The sequence below is a fragment of the Loxodonta africana genome, chromosome 14 (genome assembly GCF_030014295.1).
Source record: "Loxodonta africana isolate mLoxAfr1 chromosome 14, mLoxAfr1.hap2, whole genome shotgun sequence".
In the NCBI taxonomy this organism is placed as follows: domain Eukaryota; kingdom Metazoa; phylum Chordata; class Mammalia; order Proboscidea; family Elephantidae; genus Loxodonta; species Loxodonta africana.
Genome location: NC_087355.1, coordinates 41,665,744 through 41,687,619, shown reverse-complemented (window position 1 = coordinate 41,687,619; position 21,876 = coordinate 41,665,744). Strand labels below are relative to the sequence as shown.

General features: G+C 37.0%; 1 protein-coding gene across 2 annotated transcripts; it reads left to right on the top strand.

The window, feature by feature from the left end:
• The first annotated feature begins 1,281 nt into the window (after positions 1 to 1,281).
• C14H8orf88 (chromosome 14 C8orf88 homolog) lies at positions 1,282 to 21,329 on the top strand. 2 transcript variants are annotated; one of them, XM_064267891.1, is made up of 6 exons: positions 1,282 to 1,371; positions 9,958 to 10,056; positions 12,568 to 12,641; positions 16,195 to 16,270; positions 18,896 to 19,002; positions 20,356 to 21,329. In XM_064267891.1, the coding sequence occupies exons 2-6, from the start codon at positions 9,984 to 9,986 to the stop codon at positions 20,377 to 20,379; spliced, it is 354 nt and encodes a 117-aa protein (XP_064123961.1). In that variant the 5' UTR covers positions 1,282 to 1,371; positions 9,958 to 9,983; the 3' UTR covers positions 20,380 to 21,329. The 2 variants fall into 2 exon arrangements, with proteins under 2 accessions (XP_064123961.1, XP_023401627.2); XM_023545859.2 differs by lacking the exon at positions 1,282 to 1,371 and having other exon boundaries at positions 9,868 to 10,056.
• Positions 21,330 to 21,876: the final 547 nt, after the last annotated feature.

Below are 21,876 nucleotides of genomic sequence, written 5' to 3'. Positions count from 1 at the left end.
AAGAAAACCGTATGGAGCGGTTTTGCCCTTTAACACATGATTTTACTATTAGTTGAAATAGACTCCGTAGCAAGAGTTTGTTTTTTGGTTAAGGTTTAAGGATCAAGTTAGATATTCCTTGTATTGTGCTCCCAACCTAACTCTTGGGTTCCTTCATCACAGCACTTAGCACTAGCCCATGTGCGGCACCAGACCAGGAACCCCCAGAAAACCAAAAAAACCATGGCCAGCCGACTCATAGTGACTCTGTGGAACAGAGTACAACTGCCCCATAGGGTTTCCAAGGAGAGGCTGGTGAATTTCAGTTGCAGACCTTTTGGTTAGTAGCCCGAGCTCTTAACCACTGTGCTACCAGGGCTCCTGTGAACCCCCAGAGAACTGTCCTATTACCCCCCCCCCACCCCTCACCCCCCAGCACAGTGCTTGGCATCCAGAGAAATTCAAAAGATAACTGGATGAAAATACGAATGAAAGAATACAGGTGAACACTGAAAATGAAAGATTTGGATCTGGGTGGAGAAAATTTTGGTTTTAACTTGTCTTGTCGGAATAGACTCGACGGCACTGGGTGCCTCCATCTAGGACAGCAATCCGTGTGAGATAATGTGCCTGTTGTAAACCATTTCTTAAGCATGTTACGCCCTGACAACCCCAACTGTAGCACGGACTAGACTCATCAGGAAGAAAGCGGCTAGCAACCTGAGGGCTGGAGCTGGCCTCTGTCATCAGCGCGGGCGGCCTCCCTCCCTCAAAGAGGCGGCCTCCCTCACAGAGGCGGCCTCCCTCACAGAGGCGGCCTCCCTCACAGAAGGGGAAGCGGCCTCCCTCACAGAAGGGGAAGCAGCTTCCCTCACAGAGGCGGCCTCCCTCACAGAAGGCGAAGGAGCCTCCCTCACAGAGGCGGCCTCCCTCACAGAGGCGGCCTCCCTCACAGAAGGGGAAACAGCCTCCCTCACAGTGGCTGCCTGGAGCCCGCCGCCCGGCCTGGCGTGGGGGGCTCGCCTCGCGCCTCTGCGAAGGCTGTGCATGCGGGCGCGCCCTGTCCAGGACGAGCCTGTCAGCACCTCGGAGAGGCCACTAGCGGCTTCCCCGCAGGACCTGAGGCTCCCGGAGGCGCCTGCAGCGGCTATAACGGTTCTGGCATAGCCGGGGCGCGGCCGTCCTCGGGGCCCCGGCGTCCGAGGCCCCGCCTCGCGCCCTGGGGAGCCGCCCCCGGCCCGCTCCGGCCCCCGCCCCCAGCCGTCGCCACCCGGGGCCGCCAGCAGACGCGCGGCAGAAGCCGTTCCCCGACGGGCAGCGGGGCGCTCGGCCTTCGCGTCTGTGCTGAGCGCGGCGACGCTGCTGCCCGAAATCCTCCTGGATCTTGAGGCGGTAGGTGTCAGGGCAGGGTAAGCAACTATGGGGGGCAAAAGTCGGGGCCCGAGGGGGGGAGGAGGCAGGTGGGGCTTCGTCTCAGGGAACGGACACCCGGAAAGTTGAGGCGAAGGAGAGAAGCTCTGGGGTCGATCGGGACAGATTACTTCAGGGCCTCCATAGGGTCCCCAAGGCGGGTTATAGCCTGGGATGGGAGCGAGCAAATCGGCTAGAAAGAAGGAAGGGGTTGTGGCTGTTGAGGGAACAGCGGGCGGAGGGACAGGTGGACCAGGGAGAGTGAAACTGCTGGGGAAAAAAAAAAAAGTAAATACAGGGCGCCCTCGGTGCCCCGGAGCCGGTGCTGGGTGGTGAGATGGTGTGAAGACTTCCCCATGCCCTGGCACCATCTTTGCCAAATTTATGGCAAAAGTTTTTCTTTGCTGGTGTTTTATCAAAGCTACAGGAAGGGCACTTATGTTAGGAGAATTAGAAACACCTATAACCTGGGCAGTTTTATCCCATGTAAATATTAAATGGTGTTTGTATTGAAAAACATGTCAAATAGACTCTTTTCTTTTTAGTCAGTTGTAACAAGAAGACATGAAATGAAAGATATGATGGTTTATAACTTTGTGTTATTTATTTTGGCTTTTTTCGTTTGAATAATGCAACCAGATTTGTGAAATGTAAAATGACTTTCATTCCCAGAGTCATAACTGGCTTTTCTCTTACTCCCCTGTACTTCCTTTATGTTACTTCTCATCTATCAGTTTATCAGTACCTAGTGTTTACTTACAGGCAAGTTGCATTTAGCTTCCAGAAATACTAACTTTGTAAAAGTAATATTTTGAAGTTGGAAATTGATATTAAATCTCATCTGGTTATCATATGGAAAATATAGACAAGGTAGATGAAAATGTGGTCTTATCATTTCTTCACTCAGCTATTTCTTTCATGATACAGTAAAGCCTGGAACCCATGTAAGGCAGAAACCTGTCAGAAAAGAAAAACTCTAATATTTTCTACTTGTAAAGGGTGCTAGAAAAGTTGTAAGGCTGTACCCTGTCAAAGGTGGAAATTTTTCGAGACCTGGAAAGACAAGGCAGTCTTGTTGAGTTCTGGCTCTCACAGGTTTCACTGTATTTTATATAATCATGTCTTAATTACAGCACAACCATCAGCACTTACTAAAGAAGTCTATAATTTAAATGGGAAATTCCCAGCTTCTAAAAACAGTACGTAAATACGTTTAATATGCTGTGATCTGTGATTCGTATGACAGTGTATCATGTCTACAAAATGAGGAAAGCATAGTAATCCCATAATTTAGTTAGTATGCTAGGAAAGATTATAACCTGAGGAAATGAAAATTACTGGCACATTCCGAGTTGTTCAGCAAGGCTTTCTTTCCATAAATGTGCCTTCTCATAGTTAATTTCTTTATTCATATATGCATGCAAACCTACAGCATTCCCATCTGATTAATGGAAAGAATTGGAATAGTGGGCAATTTTTTTCCAATATTCTTTAAAATTACTAAAAAGATGAATTGAGAGTTAGTACCTGAATTTTGTACTCAAATCCTCATTTCTAGCACTTATTTGCTGTGTGCACTTCAGCACATCTCTTTTTTTCTGAACCTTAGGTTTCTTTTCTGTAAAATGGGACTAATAATTTTCTTCAACATTTAATATATGGCACAAAAATTAAATGAGATCTGTAAAATATTTAGCATGAGGTGAGACCTCAAAAGGTCCCTAGGTAGTGAAAACAGTTTGCACTTGACTGCTACCCTAACTGTTGGTGGTTTGAACTCACCCACAGTACCACGGAAGAAAAGGCCTGGTCGTTTGCTTTTGTTAAGATTCCAGCCAATAAAACTCCATGGAGCAGTTCTGCTCTGTAGTATATTGGGTCACCATCAGTTGGCATTGACTTGACAGCAACTGACAACAATAACTAAGACCTCAAAAACTGGAATTTTTAAAAGTAAAAGAATAGATATCTGGGTAATAAGATTGTACCCAAATTGGTCAGTATATGTACTTATTATCTCTGTAATAAGTGAATCTTAGAAAATTCTAGGTTGATTAAAATTTCAGAGCTGGTAGGTGTGAGGTGTGGAACTCCTTTGCAGTAAACAATATTGGCATTTTGTCCTGGTTCCTGAGAGCAGGACCACACCTGAAGCCAATGAGTGGGGGGGTCTACTCAACCAAGAGGGAGCACCTGAAGGCCTGATGTAGCCTAAGCCTCAGGAGGCATTAGGTAATCTATCATGGCTGCTTGGTGAGGCCAATAAAGACTTTGGAAGACGGAGGCTTAAGGGAGCTTTAGCTCCTCTTGGGAACATGAAACATCCACGTGGAACATCCCGTAGGAACTTGGAAGCTTTGCCGGGGTTGTGAGTCTTGCAACAGATTATAGGACCTAAGAAACAGAGAAGGGGCTGGTGCCCGCTGACCTAACCCTGGGTGAATGGGGATGAAGGAGCATCGGGTCTGAACTGACCAGGGAAGGGAAGCTGAGATTTCTCTGGACTGGTTTGGCACAAATTAATGTCAGTAGAACATGGAATTTGCTAGAGAGAACAACCCCTGATCATCCAGTGGGTCCCTAGAATTCATCTTTATCCCTTTCTTTCCCCTTTCCCTGCCCCGCTTTGCCTTCCCCTTCCTTTACTTCCCCCCATCCCTTCCTCCCTTCTTTGTTTAGCAGAAAAGGAAGCTAAGATATAGTTAGTATTGCTAGGTATAGAATTGCAACTACAACTTAAATTTCTTGATTTCCAGACCAGTACTTACTCATATCATTGGCCTTTTCAAAGATGATTTGTTAAATATGTGTGAGTATGAAAAACAAATGCTTTACTCAGCAACAATGTCACAACATGTATGTTAAGAACTTGTTTACTAACCAAAAGGTCGGTAGTTCAAATCCACCAGCCACTCTTTGGAAACCCTGTGGGGCAGTTCTACTCTGTCCCATAGGGTCGCTGTGAGTCAGAATCGACTCAACAGCAACAGGTTTGGGTTTTTTTTTTTTTTTTTTAATTAATAAAATGAATATTGAATCAAAATTTTCTTTAAAAAACACTTATGCCACAAAACTATGTATTTAGGTTTTAAAATATAGCTTTGTAATAGGCCTACAACTTGCTACCCGATGTTGTAGATAGAATTCTATTTCCTTCCCAGCTGTTGTCCTTTGTAACTATTGACATGGTGAAGCCTACTCTAGGAAATGCCATTTGCTTCAAGGAAACTTTTTCATCTTTATATTCAGTGAATGAAGCAGGCATTACAATTTGTTTTTATTAGAAGTTATTTTGTATCTAACTGTAGTTAAGTCCTTATTCTTTTTTTAATCTCGACTGAGAGTTAGATTTTGATTTGTGATGTCTTGTTTCAATTATGATCTTGTGCATCAGTTATATAGGAATGATTACTTCTTGCAAATACTTTTTCCGTTAATAACACTGTTGAAGACATGATGGCAGTACACAGAATAATATGCATAATAATTCAAAATTCATTCCTCATAATATCAGTTTATGTGTGCAGGCATAGTCTACGCTTGAAAAAAATCAGTAGTAAACAGTACTGTTATGACACTATCTTTTCTAATCTCCTTCATTAATGGGAATTTATGTATCTGGAGCCCTTGCTCTATCTTTACTACTACAAATTGAAAGGGTAGGTGGCACTAAAAAAGCTTTTATTTTTTTGTTTATTTGCTTGTATCGCAAAGTTATATAATATAGTATTAACTCCCAAACTCTTGAAATTCCCTAGTTTGAATACTGTGGATTTGCTTTGCTTAGCAACTGGAAAACACTTTACAACCTACCAGCTCAGTTTCAGCTGAGCAATGGAAAACAAGGAAATGTGTGCCAAAGTATTCTATTGTATTCGGATTCACTAGTTTCAAATGGGAAGCAGGATGGAAAGCTACTGCATACTAGTATTAGAGTCCCCATTGAAATGGCTAGTATAAAGATAAAATAAAGCAATGCATACTAGATTGCTTTTTTGGTTCTTATTTTAAATATTCTCTTCCATGTAAAAAATATTCAACAAATATTTCTTTGAAATATATATATATAGTTTTTTTTTTTTTTTTTTGCTTCTTGTGTTTATATCCTTTTTTTTTTTTTTTGCTTCCTTTTATATCAAAGTTGTATTGCCAACAATTACAGACAGGATTAGTTTTGTTTAGAAGGTTGTTAATAACTATGTTGAAATACTGGCAAAGAGATAACATTACAAACGTAGGTACTTGTTAATTTGGAGTACTGCCTGGCTTTTCTCCAAATTTCAGGAAAAAGTAACTTTTTTGTCCTGAATTATAATAGCTAATTTTCAGGGATTGTTTATAATTTTAACATTTGAATTATACTGTATTTTTCACAAATAAGACATGTACATTAATAACGCACACAGACATACAATGCACATAACACACCTAGGAAAATAATGTGTAAAGAGGTTGCACAGCTGGCAAAAGAGCATGTAACACATGCGTTATTTACGTAGAAATATGGTATATGTCCAAAGACGTTTTAAAATAGACCAGAGCATTTCTTTGGACCTAAAAAGGAGTTATTAATCCTGTTTTATAGTTAGGGAAACAGTCACTTAAATTTATGATTTATTTAAGATCATACGGTTAAGATCATATTGTTTCTGAATGAGCAGGCTTAAAGTCAGGTGTGGTTTTACTTTTGACTTTTTCTTGATAGGCATCACAATTTGGAAAGATTATGTCCCATGCAGGTTTCAAAAGATTTTAGTTATGTCTTTAGTATTTAAATTTATAGAGTTTATGTAAGAATAATTACATTGTAGATACTAGGGTACAAAGATAAATAAGGTCTACTTTTTATTTTAACCTCAGCTTATAATCTAATCAAATAGGCATGTAATATATTTACTATGATACATTTTAGAAAAATGAATAGACATAGTACAGTAGATACCAGTGGAGAAGAAAAATAAAAAAGGAATAATGATTATTTTTTTTAATAGCATCTATTTTTTAGGAGCTAGAGAACTTTATGTGAGCCAGTTCATTTAACTTCACCTGTTGAGACAAGGATATTTTCAAGGAAGTATTTTTATCAAGAGCTTGGTCTTAGTGTTGAAAGATGAATAGAAATTTGGAAGGGAGCAATGAGGAGAATGAGGGAACTCCGGACAGAGCACCTAAATATATGGATATACGGTGAAACAAAATCACAATTCAACAACTTTTAGTGAACAGCCACTGTGTACTAGATAACAGTGCTAAACATTGGAGAGACACCTGAGTGATAGAGCTGTAATTTAATAGTCTGGTTAAGAATACAGACAGAAAGCAGGTAATTGGAACTAGTGCAATAAGTACCACTTTGGAGAAGGATAGAGAGGTGCTTTGTGATCACGTAAGAAGGATACTTAGCCACAAATTGGGCAATTCTGTCTGGCTGTGAGGTGGAAAGAGAAGTTGGGGCTAGTTAGATTGTAGAGTGTAGCCCAGATGCGTGGGTATACCCATCATTTTCTAGGCTTATGACCTTGGGAAAGTTAACCTAATTTCTCTAAACCTCATCTATAAAACAGACAGGATAATAATAGCTAACATTTAGTGAACAGTTACTATGTACCAGGCATTGTGCTAAGTGCTTTATATAGATTATTTAGATTTCACATCAAACCTGTGAGATATTTGCTATTGTTAACTGTACAGTTATATAACTAGATAGTGGAGCCATGAGATAAACCCAGGTAGGCTGACCTGAGACCTGAAGTCTAACTACAAATAGTACCTAATTTATAGAATTGCTATGAATATTACATAATATAAATGTATAGGTAAATGGTTTATTATGCATGACACATGGATACTGGCTCCTGTTTCTATTATTAATAATTCTGGAGATGATGGGGAACTGAAGTTTTTAAAGCAGGAGTGTGTATTGTTTTTAGCTGCAGTTGAGTTGGTTCTGACTCATGGTGGCCCCATGTACAACAGAATGAAACATCGCCCAGTCCTGTGCCATCTTTGGGATCATTGGCATGCTCAAGTCCATTTTTGCAGTCAGTGTGTATTTTGGATGCCTTCGACCTAAGGAGCTCATCTTTTAGCACTAAAGTCAAGAATATTCTGTTGTGATCTCTAGGGTTTTCATTGGTTAATTTTTGGAAGTAGATCACCAGGTCTTTCTTCCAAGTCTGTTTTAGCCTGGAAGCTGTTTCTACCTGTTCTGCCAACCTTTTGGTTAGCAGCCGTAGCTCTTAACCACTACGCCACCAGGGTTTCCTTGTTATGAATTAACAGTTCGGTGTGGTTATACTTTTGAGTCTGTTTGATAGGCATCACAATTTGGAAAATTGTGCTGGCATTTGAAATACCAGTGACATAGCTACCAGCATGGTAACAACACACAAGCCACCACAGTATGACAAACTAACAGACAATTGGTGGAGAGAATGTATAGAGGGTAACGAATAATAACAATTTCAAATTTTGATAAGGAGAGATTATTCTAAAGGACTGTTGCAATAGGGAGAATACTCTGATCTCAGAAATCTTAAAGCACCTCAAAATAGAAGAAAGTTTTTCTTCATTGTTATTGTTGTAAGCTGCCTTTAAGTTGGCCCCTGACTCATGGCGACCCCATGCACAAAAAAATGAAGTACTGCTTGTTCCTGCGCCATCCCCATGATTGGTCGCAGATAATACCGTTGTGGTTTGTAGGGTTTTTGGTGGCTGATTTTCGGAAGTAGATTGCCACATCTTCCTTTCGAGTTTGTCTTAGTCTGGAAGCTCCATTGAAACCTGTACAGCATAATGGCAACACGCAAGCCTCCACTGACATACAGGTGGTGGCTGTGCCTGAATTGCATTGGTCAGGAATTAAACTCAGGTCTCTCACGTGGAAGGTGAGAGTTCTACCACTGGACCACCACTGCCTCTTTTTAGACTTTGGAGATGGGTAAGAAGAACTAGCGGTAACTCTGTGGGGGAGGGGGACATGAGGTGGAAGAATCAGGGTGCTTCAACAGAAAGTGTTTCTCTTTGTGGTCAGCCGATTCTCATAGTATACAGAGAAAAGAAATTGTGTTCATTCATATGTTCAGAATGCTTGTTTTACACCTACTTGGAATCCAGTCCAGGTTCTGTGTTAGTTGCAGGAGACCCAAAAGTGATTAAAGATATTGGCCCTTCCTTTAAGGAGAATCTTTTCTTCACTTTTGTCTAGAATGATAGATGGTGTTCTCTAAATGCAATGATGTGACAGGTTTATTTACACTGTCCCAGGAGCATAGAGGAGGGCATTTAAATCAGACTGGGTGATCAGGGAGATGAACTAAGAACTGGTGTGGAACTGAGAGAGTGGTAGTGGGAATGAAGAAAAAAGATTTGAGAGAGATTTTGGAAGTAGAATGGACAGGATTTAGAGACTGATTATGGAATGGGAGGTTCTAATTTAGACCATTGAATTGAAGGAGCCTTTGATCAAGGCTGGTACAAGGGAGTTGATGATAGCTTTAAGGAATATTGAAGGAAAGGTGCCTGTGGGGTCAAAGTAATGAATTTAATTTTGGACATGGTGAATTTAAGGTGCCTGACTTGCGTGTTATAGTATATGGAAATCCTGGTGACGTAGTGGTTAAGAGCTACAGCTGCTGACCAAAAGGTCAGCAGTTGAATCCACCAGGTGCTCCTTGGAGACTCTGTGGGGGAGTTCCACTCTGTTCTGTAAGGTTGCTATGAGTCGGAATCAACCCAACGGCAGTGGTTTTTGGGTGGGTGATATTATATGGAGCCCTGGTGGTACAGCAGTTAAGAGCTTGGCTGCTAACCAAAAGGTTGGCAATTCAAATCAACCAGCCACTCATTGGAAATCCTGTGGGGCAGTTCTACCCTGTCCTATGGGGTTGCTATGAATCGGAATCAACTTGATGGCAACGAGTTTGGTGATATTATATAAATTAAAATATCTTTAGGCAATTAAAAAATAGAATGGGAATTTAAAAGAGAGGTGGATAGTGGGAGTACAAATTAGGGCATATTTATCATATAGATGGATAGTTGCAGCTTGAGAGTTGATGAGGTTGGCTAAGAGGGCCAAAGTCATATTTGGCAGAATCTCTACATTTAATTGGAGAACAGAGGCAGAACAATCAGCTAAGGAAGTTAGTAATCAAAGAAATAGGAAACAAACCAAAAGAATAGAATCAGGGAAGAAAATGTTTTAAAGAGGAAGTGGCCAACAGTCATAACTTATATAAAGAGGTCTAAGGTTATTGTTAGGAGTCCTGGTGCTCGGCTGCTAACTGAAAGGTTAACCATTCAAAACCACCACCTGCTCCTCGGGAGAAGGATGTTGCAGTCTGCTTCTGTAAAGATTTACAGCCTTGGAAACCCTATGGGGCAGTTTTCCTCTGTCCTATAGGGTCACTGTGAGTCAGAATCAACTCGACAGCAATAGGTTTGGTTTTACTTTGATAAGGTTATTGTATTTATTTTAAATGCTTCTTTTGTGTTTGTGTTTTCTACCTGAACTTACAAAATACGGTTATTTTGTCCAAAAAATAAAAATGTATTTTTTTTTTAAAGTATGGAACCTCAAGGTCTTTGTGATAATGGAAACCAAAAAATTAATTGGTAAACCGCTTCAACCAGCAAGACCTGTTCGTCATCTGACTTCTCCTCCTGGTGAGTAATCTAGGGTACATATCTTTAGATATTAATTTGTGGCTAATTAGTATTTTGATCTGCTTTTGAAAATCAGCCATTGTAAACCCTATGGAGCACAGTTCTACTCTGACAAACATGGGGTCACCATAAGTTGGAATTGACTTGACAGCAACTGGTTTGGTTTTGGAATTGGTGTTTGAAAGGCTAAATAATTCATAAAGTAATTGTTTGTGGTGGATATTTAAAGAAATAACGAAAACTAATGTCCTTCTCTGAAGAGTTTGAAAGTATTACCAAAAGACAAGATTTCTTAATAATCTACCAGTCCATAGTCTCCCAGACCAGCAAAGGTAGGAAGATATGGTCCTCAAGGAAAAGTAACTTTATAGTTTTCATATCTTATTTTAATAGCTAACTGGTTCTTGCTCAGAGTAGTACCTCCAGTGCAAATTGTGCCCTGTGATTATGATCACTATAGAACAACCATGCTAGAGAGAGAATTCGCCTTTTAAAAAACATACCTAAATGCAGTAATTAAAAAAAAAGTGATTGCACAAAACAACAGTTGGAGATTCTGTAGTAGTTGTGATATTACAGTTTTACTCCCATAGAGATTAAGGCTATACTTAAGTTAGAACATAGAATCTAACTTCTGGAAATTTAAACAACAATAATAGATAAATTCTAAAATTAAATGATTATTTTAGTCCATAAGACTATTCTTTTGAACACCTTCTTGGAGTAATTCATATTTAACTCCTAAATTGGAATATTAACATTTTTATTCTACTTATTGTTGTTTTGGTGATATATGTATAACCTGTTAAATTCTCTTTAGCCTATGTGTTTACTTGAATTAAGAGCTCTTTACACTTGTTAATTATACAAGGGAAGAAAAAGCCCTTTTAAAAGGTGCAAAGATGAAGCAGACAAGATAGCGGTGGTACTAATTCCTCAGCCTTCCGCTCTCCCATGCTTGGTTCTTAGTTTTGTCATGATTCGTCTGAAGTTGGGTGTGACTCAGGACAGACAAATGAAATTAATGGCTCCCCCTGGACCATAACTTAGCAACACTGATCCCATATCCTTTGGTGTACTGGAGAAGTTATATAGTGTCAAGCCTCAGATTTTATCCTAAAGGAAAGTTATAAAGCCATTGGCAGCAGCTTCATTCTGTGACTAACGCTTTTACAGTGCCCTTCCTTCCCTTCATCCGTGCAGACCCAGTTTTTCACTGATCACTTTATTCCAGGGTTATTCCATGGGCAAATGGGGTGGGCAGGTAGCCCTTCTCTCTCATTTGCTTACACCTTCCTAAGATCCAGACAGAGGGATTGGGTTTTTTGGTTTTAGGCAGAAAATTTAGTGTATAAAAACATGTAATTTTGGCCTTTTTCAAGCTCCTCCTCCAATAACCAAAAAAAACAAAAACAAAACCATTACTATCGAGTCAGTGCTGAGTCATAGCGACCCCATAGGATTTCCAAAGGCTGTAAATCTCTGTGGAAATCAATTGCCACATCTTTCTACCTCAGAGCCACTGGTGGTTTCAAACTGCCGACCTTTTGATTAGCAGTCAATTGCTTTAACCACTGCGCCAGCGGGGCTCTTCCCACATATACCCTTGCCCAATTCAAATTCCCAAAGGAATCTTCTAGTTTTTTCTTCAAGATTCAGATTGGATTACTTCCTCTTGTAGAGCTTTCCTTGAAATGCCAAAACCTATTGATCTCTCCCCTAGCATCTTTTCTGTACCTTTTACATACACATCAACATACCTCTCATATACACATATACACACCTCTTGCTTACACATCAAATTTTATCACAATAATTTATGAGCTTGTCTTTTAAAATAGATGATGAAATGCAGAACAGAATTTCAAATTTTCGTGGAATCCATGAATCCCTGGAGGCTGAATAAACTCTGGAAACTATTGCCCTGAGATAATCTTTAAATTTAAGCCAAAAACATCACCTGAAATACTCTTAAAACCAAACAGTAGTTTGTTTAGCTTCACTAGTAAAGGATACCTGCCTTGCGCATTATGGTTTTTTAAGATCTGTCTATATTCAATTAATTTGGCAACAGCAACTGGAAAGATTAGATAAGAACCTTAGGGAGCAGTGAGTTTGTGTTAACAAGGGAGGAACAACTCAGAAAAGGAGAGTGAGAATGGTTGCACAACTTGACAACTGTAATCAGAGTCACTGAATTGTACTTGTAGAAGCTGTTGAATTGGTGTATGTTCTGCTGTGTATATTAACAACAGAATAAAATAAATTATTTTTAAAAAGAGACTATGAACTCTTTTATCTCTGAACTGTCTTCATGTTTGTATACCCATCTGCTGACACAGTGGCTTACATTTAATAGGGTGGAATAAATGTCTGTTGAATAATAGAACTATCAGAAAATTTCAAGATAGTACCTAGAATATTCTGGACACTTAAGTTTTATAGGTGGTACCATATCATTTACCGAAGTCATGGATATCTAAAATCGTTTCCTCTTTTCTCTCTTTATAGGAGTAGTGTTTCCCTTCAACTTTCAAAATGAATATTCGTACAACACTCAGTGCTTACAAAGTGGAGTTGGCAGAGTAAGTCTTAGAAATTATAGTAAGACGAAGCATTTATTTACAGACTGGAAAGTAATATTTGTTAGATGGCTGTTGTGTACCAGGCACTATACTAAATGCTTTGTATGCTTTTTGTTTTTAAAGACATATTTCAAGCATATATTAAAGAGAACATAATATTTATACACCTATCACACAGCATTTTCAAATCTAAACATTTTTTCATATTTGTTTTTAAAAATTTAAAGAAAAATGTGACAGATATAGTTGAAAATACCTTGTATATTCCTATATAATCCCTTTTCCTTCCCAACTTTCTTAGGAAAAACTATCCTCAATTTATTTTTTTCTCTGAATGTATTTGAACTTTAGCTACAATAATAGAAATTGCTTTAAGTGTTTTATAATTTTATATAAATAGTATCATACCCACATGTTTCTGTAATTTTTCCCTTTCTCATTGTTTATAATTTTAAATTTTTTGACTAAATAGTCACAAAGTTTGAAATTTAAAATATACAAAATGGTATCTAGAGAAAAATTCCCCTCCAATCTCTGACCCCCCATCACCCATTTCTTTTCACCAAAAGTAATCATTGTATCTTAGCTAGATACTTGTAGAGACTATGCATGAATAATCGTAAGTATATTAATAAATTGAATACTAGACAACTGTTACAGTGAATAATGTAGTTCTGTGTGTGCTGATACAGAAAAATAATAGTGCGCGAAGACTCTGATTTTTCCACGTCCTTACCTTGTTATTGTCAGACTTTAACATTTTTTTTGTTGTCCAGTAAGTGAGAACACATATCTTTTTGTTGTTTTTAATTCCCAATTTTCCGTTACTTGTGAAGTAGAGCAGCATTTCGTGTCTTTAACTTGGCCATTTGGATTTCCTCTTCTGTGAATTGCCAGTTCACATCCTTGTGCATTTTGGGGGGACTTGTAATATTCTTCTTGACTTGTATGACTTTCAGAGTACTATAGTCTGGATTCCAGTTATTGCTCTTTTTGTTGTTAAGTTGTAAAAGTTCATTATATATTCTGGATATCAAGCCTGTAACAGAGGTGTGGCTCCCCCAGATTTTCTTCCAATCTGTAAATTGTCTCTTCACTTTGTTGATAAAGTCTTTTGATTAAAAAAATACATATATATTCTTAAATTTTGATGGGGTTCCATTATCTATTTTGTCATCTGTTGCATATGCTTTTGGTGCCATATCCAAGAATCTATTGTTAAAAGCTAGATCCTAAAGTATTATCCCTTTTGTTTTCTTCTAAGAGTTTTCTATCTTTTGATCTTTGATCCATTTTGAGTTAGTTTTTTGTATGGTGGGAGGTGTGGGTCCATGTTCCTTCTGTTTGTGGAAATCCAGTTGTTCTAGAATCATTTATTAAAGAGAATTTTCATTCCCTATTGGATAGATTTAACATCCTTGTTGAAGAACAATTGACCATAGATAATATGGTTTTATTTCTGGACTCTCAATTCTATTCCATTGGTCTATATGTCTGTATTATACCAGTACCACACTGTTTTGATTGCTGTAAGTTGATGGTATGTTTGGGAAGTGTGAGTCATCCTACTTTGTTCTTCATTTTCAAGGTTCCTTTGGCTATTTGGGGCGCCTTTCAGTTCCATATAAGTTTGAGGATTGGCTTTTCCATTTCTGAAAAGGATATTAAGGCAACAATTCCATTTGGAACATCATCTAAAAGAATAGTCTACCTAGGAATCAATGTAACCAGGAAGGTGAAAGACTTATACACTGAAAACTATAAGATACAATGAAAGAAATTAAAGATCTAAATAAATGGGTTTAAAAAAGTGACAGGATACAAGGTCAGCACATAAAAAAGTCAGGTTTTCATAATAGGTCATATTATCTATGGTCAATTGTTCTTCAACAAGGATGAGTATTGCATTGAATTTATAAATTTCTTTAGGTAGTGTTGATAACAATAGTAAGCCTTTTGATTTAGGAGCATGGAATTTCCTTCCATTTATTTAGATCTTTAATTTCTTTCAGTAGTATTTTACAGTTCTCAGTGTACGGGTCTTTTACCTTCCTGGTTACATTGATTCCTAGGTAAACTATTCTTTTAGATGATATTATAAATGGAATTGTTGCCTTAATTTCCTTTTTAGATTGCTCATTGCTAGTGTATAAAAACCTGACTTTTTTATGTGCTGACCTTGTATCCTGTCACTTTTTTAAACCCATTTATTTAGATCTTTAATTTCTTTCATTGTATCTTATAGTTTTCAGTGTATAAGTCTTTCACTTTCCTGGTTACATTGATTCCTAGGTAGACTATTCTTTTAGATGACGTTCCAAATGGAATTGTTGCCTTAATATCCTTTTCAGATTGCTCATTGCTAGTATATAAAAAACCTGACTTTTTAATGTGCTGACCTTGTATCCTGCCACTTTTCTAGAGTTAATTTATTAGCTCTCAGAGTTTTCTTGTGGACTCTTTGGGATCCTCTGTGTATAGGATGAAACCCTGGTGGCGTAGTGATTAAGAGCTATGGCTGCTAACCAAAAAGTCAGCAGTTCGAATCCACCAGGCGCTCCTTGGAAACTCTATGGGGTCGTTCTACTGTGTCCTATAGGGTCGCTATGAGTTGGAATTGACTCCACGGCAATGGGTTATGTATAAGATTATGTTATCTTCTAAAAAGGATAGTTTTATTTCTCCCTTCCCAATTTGGATACCTTTTATTTTTCTTGCCTAATTTTCTGGCTAGAACTTAAGAGTACTATATTGAATAGCTATGATGAGAGTGGACATCCTTGTACTGTTTCTGATCTTAAGGGGGAAGCTCTCAGTCTTTCTTTATTGTATATTAGCTTAGCTGTGGGTTTTTCATAAATAGCTTGATTAATTTCCCTTCATTCCTAGTTTGTTGAGTGTTTTTATCATGAAAGGGTGTTGGATTTTATCAAGAGCCTTCACTCTATTGATTGAGATGATCATGTGGTTCTTTTCCTTTGTTCTGTTCCTGTGGTATGTTATATTGATTTGCTAATGTTGAACAGCTGTTGCATTCCTGGAATAAATCCCACTTGATTATGAGGTATAATCCTTTTAATATGCTTTTGAATTTGGTTTGCTAGTATTTTGTTGAAGGTAGGCCAGAGACAGGCACCTGACTTCAGTCTCTCAGCCCCTTGACTTAGACACACATAATAATTTGCAAATAAAACCTGTCCTTCTCCCTCTAGAGCTAGAGACCAGGGTCCTCGGAATACAGGCTGTCCCAGCTTTAAGACAGTCTCTGAGCCTGGGGGTGGGCTGGAAGGGTACGGCATAGACTCATAAAAAACCAAATCTTCCATTTTCAAGTCACATTTTTCTTGATTCATTGTTTTCTTACTTGTTGTAATCCTTTGACTAGCTTCCATAGTTCTGACAAAGTTGGTTCTACCAGTTTCTTCTTGCCTTTATGGTGTTTCTGTGAGGGGATGGGAGTGTGGAACTGCTTAAGCCACCATCTTGGCCCTCCTCTGTGTTATGTAAAATTTTAAACTTGAGATAAAAAGTGTATTTTCTTTTTGTTCAACAGTGTAAGACAAATGGAATGCAAGCTTTTCCTCAAGGTCTTAATGAAAAACAGCAGCATCAGTCTCCAGTTAAAAAAGGTAAACTTTTACCACAATTCCCTAATTTCATTAGAGAATGTCTTAGCATTCATGTAAACGTTAATATTTGCTGCTTGGTTGAAAACTTTATGAATGTAAATGTATGTAAGAAATTTTATTATTTTCTTTTAGGTTGATTTCTGCCTATACTGGTCAGGCTACAGGTTTTACTACTTTTAAGGCGGAGACCAGAATAACAATGGCTTAAACAAAATAGAAGTTTTTATTGTGTGTATGTTGACCTTGTAGCTGCCACTTTCCTCAATTACATGGCAAAATTAAATTCTAATAAAAAAAATTAGAATTCAAAACTAAATTCTAATAGCTTTCTTGTGGACTCCTTGAGGTTTTCTATGTATAGGATCATGTCACCTGCAAAAAGGGATAGTTTTACTTCCTCCTTGCCAATTTGGATACCTTTTATTTATTTAATTTTTTTCTAGCCTAATTGTTCTGGCTAGGACTTCCAGAACAATGTGGAATAGCAAAAAAAAGAAAAAAAAAGTGGAATAGCAAAGGTAAGAGTTATTCCTGATCTTAATGAGAAACCTCTTAGCCTTGCTCCATTGAGTATGAGATTAGCTGTGGGTTTTTCATAAATGCCCTTTATTTTATTGAGGAATTTCCATTCTATTCCCAGCTTGTTGAATGTTTTTTATGATTAAAGAAGGTTGGATTTTGTCAAATAACCTTTTTTGCATTGATTGAGATACTTGTGTGGTTCTTTTCTTTTGTTGTAGTAATGTGTTATATAATATTGATTGATTTTCTGATGTTGAACCACCCTCACATTCCTGGGTAAATCCCACTTGATAATGGTGTATAATCCTTTTAGTATATTTTTGGATTTGGTTTGCTAGTATTTTGTTGATTATTTTTGTGCCTATATTCGTTAGGGATATTGGTCTGTAGTTTTCCTGTGTCTGGTTTTGGTATAAAGGTAATGTTGGCCTCATAGAATGAGTTGGGTAGTGTTTCCTCCTCTTCTATTTTTTTTTTAGAAAAATTTGAACAGGATTAGAGTTACTTCTTCTATAAATGATAGAATTCTCCAGTGAAGGTGTCTGGTCCAGGGCTTTTCGTTGTTGGGAGGTTTTTGATTACTGATTCAAGCTCTTCACTTGTTATGTGTCTGTTGATACCCACTATTTCTCGTCGAGTCAATGTAGAGAGTTTGTATGTTTAAAAATTTGTCCATTTCCTCGAAGTTATCTAATTTTTTGGTGTACAACTGTTTCTAGTATTGCCTTATAATTCTTTTTATTTCTGATGTGCAACATCACCAGTATCTATTTCAAGAACATTCTCATCACCTCAAAAGGAAACTCTGTACCCATAAAACAGTCACTCCCCATTCCCTCCTCCAGCCAGCCCTTGGCAACCACTAATCTGCTTTCTGTCTCTATGGATTTGCCTATTTTGGATATTTGATATAAATTGAATCATACAATATGTGGCCTTTAGTATTTTGCTTCTTTCATTTTGCATAATATTTTTGAGGTCCATCCACTTTGTAGCATGTATCAATACTTAATTCCTTTTTATGGATGACTAGTATTTCATTGTATAGGTATACCAGATTTGTTTATCCACTCATCACTTGATGGACAGTTGGGTTGTTCCCAGTTTGTCTGTAATGAATGGTTATGGTGAAACCTCGCAACCACTTGTAGGTCCTCCTCCCCACCACTGCATTGACCTTTTTGCTTTAGTTATTATATGCATGATATCTCCATACCTTGAAAACCCCACCGATGTTAGAATTTTTGCTTTAAACAATTACACATATTTTTACAAAACTTAGAGAAAAAATAGTAGTCTATTTACCCAGCTATTTACCATTTCTGTTACTCGTTCTTTATTCCTGAAGATGAAATTTTAAATTATTATTACCCTCCAGCATGAAGAAATTCTATTAGCATTTCTCAGAGAGCAAGTTTTTTGCTACAGATTTTTCTCCCTCATCTGAAAAGGTCTTTGCCTAGTGTTCATTCCTAAAAGATATTTTCACTGGATATGAAATTGAGTTGCTGGTTCCTTCCTTTTAGCACTTTAAAGACATTGTTTCATTGTCTTCTAGCCCAACATATAGTCTATCTTGGTGGTAGTTTCTGGTGTGGTTTCTGATGAGAAATCTGCAGATATTTGAATCATTGTTCCCTTTGAAGATAGAAGCCCTATCCTGGATCTTGCTCATCCAGTACCTAGCATAGTATACTGGGCATACAATAAATGTTTCTTGAATCAAATTTATTTTAATTTGATTGCATCAAATGTTTAGTAACTTAATATAAAAACAAATAGGCTCATCAAAGTTCCATTTTGGTAGGATCTGAATTGCTGAATAGATGTTACTGTTTTTATATTCTGGTATATATAATACCAGATGACTTTACTAGACTTGAATAACCAGATGAAAGAAGCCATGAAGTACCTATTTTCTTCAACAGCTGTCTTTCTTCCAGTTTTCCAAAGCTTCCCCTCCCCTACTCTTTTGCATGGGAAGTACTCATCATTTTATGAAACAATGGACAGTTAAGGTACATTCAGAAAGAAATGAGCCAAAAAGTGATGTAGGAGAGTAATATGTTTTATAACATTACAATTGATGTTCAATATCTACAGAAAGAATTAAATACAGCAGAGATTTCCTGTTGAAGCTTTCTAGTGTTTCCATCTGCAGGAAAAAACCAGACTTTCTGCCTGATCATCCCATTGTACTTCAAAAACCAGTAAGGAGTTTTCTAATTTTATATTATTGTAAATCTGAAATAATTGTTTTTAACATTTTCATTTGAGTCTATTTTAGATTTTTTAACTGTTCTCCCTGTAATATATAATTCAGAATAGTAAAAGAAGTCATCCCATAAATTCTTCAAAGTGTTTTTGCTATTTTCAGCCCTTGATATTTCTGGATCAGCTCATAAAATTCCATCAAAATAAATACAGTAAATAAATTCATAATCTTTTCGGATATTGATTGGAAAGCACATGGTTTTTAGTATCAGATGGGTTCAAATTGGATCTCCACTCTATATACTGTTAGTTCAAACTTGGACAAGTCACTTACCCTCCTTTAGTCTCAGCTTTTGCAACTGCATACAATAAGTGATAAACTCTTTCTCATAGACTTGGTTGTTAGGAGTAAATGAAATAATGTATGAAAATGCTTAATATGGTACCTGTCTTTTATTATGTACTCAGTAAATGTTAATTTCCACCTTTTAGGAGCTCTGGAGGTACAGTGGTTAGGAGCTCTGGTGGTACAGTGGTTAAGAGCTTGACAACGGGTTTGGCTTTTATTTTTGGCATGGTCTCTACTTCCATTTTGACCAGAATTTGTTTTGTATTTAGAGTCTTCATACACTATTTTATATAGGCAAAAGCAAGTCAGATGGTATAAGACTCAGCAAATATAGGTATGCTGGGAATGGCTCAAATGTGAAATATAGATTACCTCCTGTGTTTTGGGGATTCTAACTCTTTTGATGTCTGTAGCTTTTTTTTTTTTTCCCCTTATAGTTTTTTTGAAATTTGTCTTGTTCATAATGTATATGTTTCTAAATTTAAACTCCCTAATTTACAGACCTCCAGTCATCTTTTTTTTTTTAGTTCATGAAAGCAGGAATATTTGATGTTTGAATTTTCCCAGCTGTTCAAAGTCAAGACCTGTTTCTAGGGACATACAATCCTTAGTCTGTAAGAACAAATTTAAACTTTAATGCAACATAAAAATCACTTTTCCATTTGTAGACTTCACATCTTAAATAACATTTTATTTTGTAATTAAAAGTTTGACATACACATTGTTTTGAACAAACCTTGTATATTGACTTTGCTTTTGATTTATGCATTAATAACAAGTTTGAAATAGAATTTAATATATTTGAAATGAATTACATATGCCGTATTAAACACAGAAGAACTGTTTTGTTATTTTACAAATTACAGTTACTTTAATAGTTTCTCTAGTAACATGCATTTAGATGAGTAAACAGTAGGTTCACAGTATCTGGTTTGATAAACTAGTAAAAACCATATTTATTCAATCTAATTGATAAAATACTTTCTCTTCTATATTACAGGAAAACAACCAAAGTTTTAAGTAGCATTTTAAGAACAGATGAATTTGAAGATAAAGAATTATTTGTTTTATATTTTGGACACCTAAAAATGAAGTGGATTTAGTAACAGATAACTGCAATGGACTGACAATTCAATTTATTTTTAATTTTGATGGTTGGCTATTTGGTTTTTCCAAAAATGAGAAAGATATTTTAAACTATAAAGAATTTTCTAATCAGTTCAGCTTTGCAGGCAGTTACCTGCATAAATTGGCAAGTGACACTGGAAAGTAGAAATCTGGTTAGTGAAGTGGGAAGACTGTAATTTGCATGCTACTTGCAGTTTTTTGTTTTTCATCACTTGTAATAATGGAATGGAAATGCAAGCTGTAAAGATTCTCAAATATAAAGTATTTGCTACGATGTATGTATGTGGTATATAATTTTTTGTCGCTTTGAAAGTTGTCTTTGTTCTGTTTCCCACTCATTTCATACCAGGGCTTGAAATAATGTTAATCTCTCCAGAGACTTAGAATGATTTAAAATGTTCAATACATAATTATCATTGGTGGTGGGAAGGAGAATTTTTTAATAGCCATTTCTGATCAAATATGTGATTGATCTGTAGTTTTTCACAGTAACATTGTCTTAGAGTCATGATTACTAGCAGAGATTTACAGTTTGGGAGCTGTAGCAGTGAATGAAAGTGACATTGAAAAATAACTACTACTCATGTCACTATAATCAGACCATATGAAGGGTAGAAGTTGAGCAACTGCAAAAATAGAACTGATACTTTATTGCCAAAAAGGAAAAAAAATTGATATTTGCAAACAGTTCAGGTGCATTACATTTCAATTTGGTAATTGCTATGTCAAGGACATGAATGGATGAAGAATTTTTGGCTTTCAACTTTTAACTCTTAGGTTATACATTAAATTTCCTGCAGTTTGTCACTCTGCATGTTATCATTGTTAGAAAAAAAAAAAGTTTCTTCCAACACCGTGTCACCAAAAAAAAAAAAAAAAAAAGGCTGTTAAAAAGGTAAGTATAAATTCTTTGCCTATCTGATCTCTCAGATCCAAGGTCTATTGGCAAGGAGTGAAAGGCCATCATTTGATGGAATGTTTTATCTTGCACTGAATCCTGAACTCCTAAAACCAGTACCTTTCTCTCACTGGATTTTGAGCTTGTTACCCAGATTCATGCTTTAGTCCAGGTAGGTTTCCCATCTTGGTCTTTCACTACCTCATTTTTATATTACTTTCTTTCCCAGAAAAATGGATCCTTTTGTAAAAGAAAAGTCTTCATTAACTATAGGTTTATTGGTTAATTTAAAATGAGACATTTGTACATAGGGCCAAGTTTTTTTTTATTTGCTTTTTTGCATGACTCTCTTTCTACTGTAGGTCCAAATATACATATGTGCATATTAATACACACACACATTCATACATACTCTTTCATACACATATACACACAAATACATGTATAATTTGTATGAGAGCTTAGGTCAGAATTACATATAATTAAATTGGTTTG

Excerpts from the sequence above, each read along its gene's own strand:
- C14H8orf88 (XM_023545859.2), top strand. The coding sequence starts at position 9,870 with ATGCTTCTTTTGTGTTTGTGTTTTCTACCTGAACTTACAAAATACGGT. Across the intron at positions 10,057-12,567 it reads TCATCTGACTTCTCCTCCTG|GAGTAGTGTTTCCCTTCAAC; the intron begins GTGAGTAATCTA and ends CTCTCTTTATAG. Across the intron at positions 12,642-16,194 it reads TACAAAGTGGAGTTGGCAGA|TGTAAGACAAATGGAATGCA; the intron begins GTAAGTCTTAGA and ends TTTGTTCAACAG.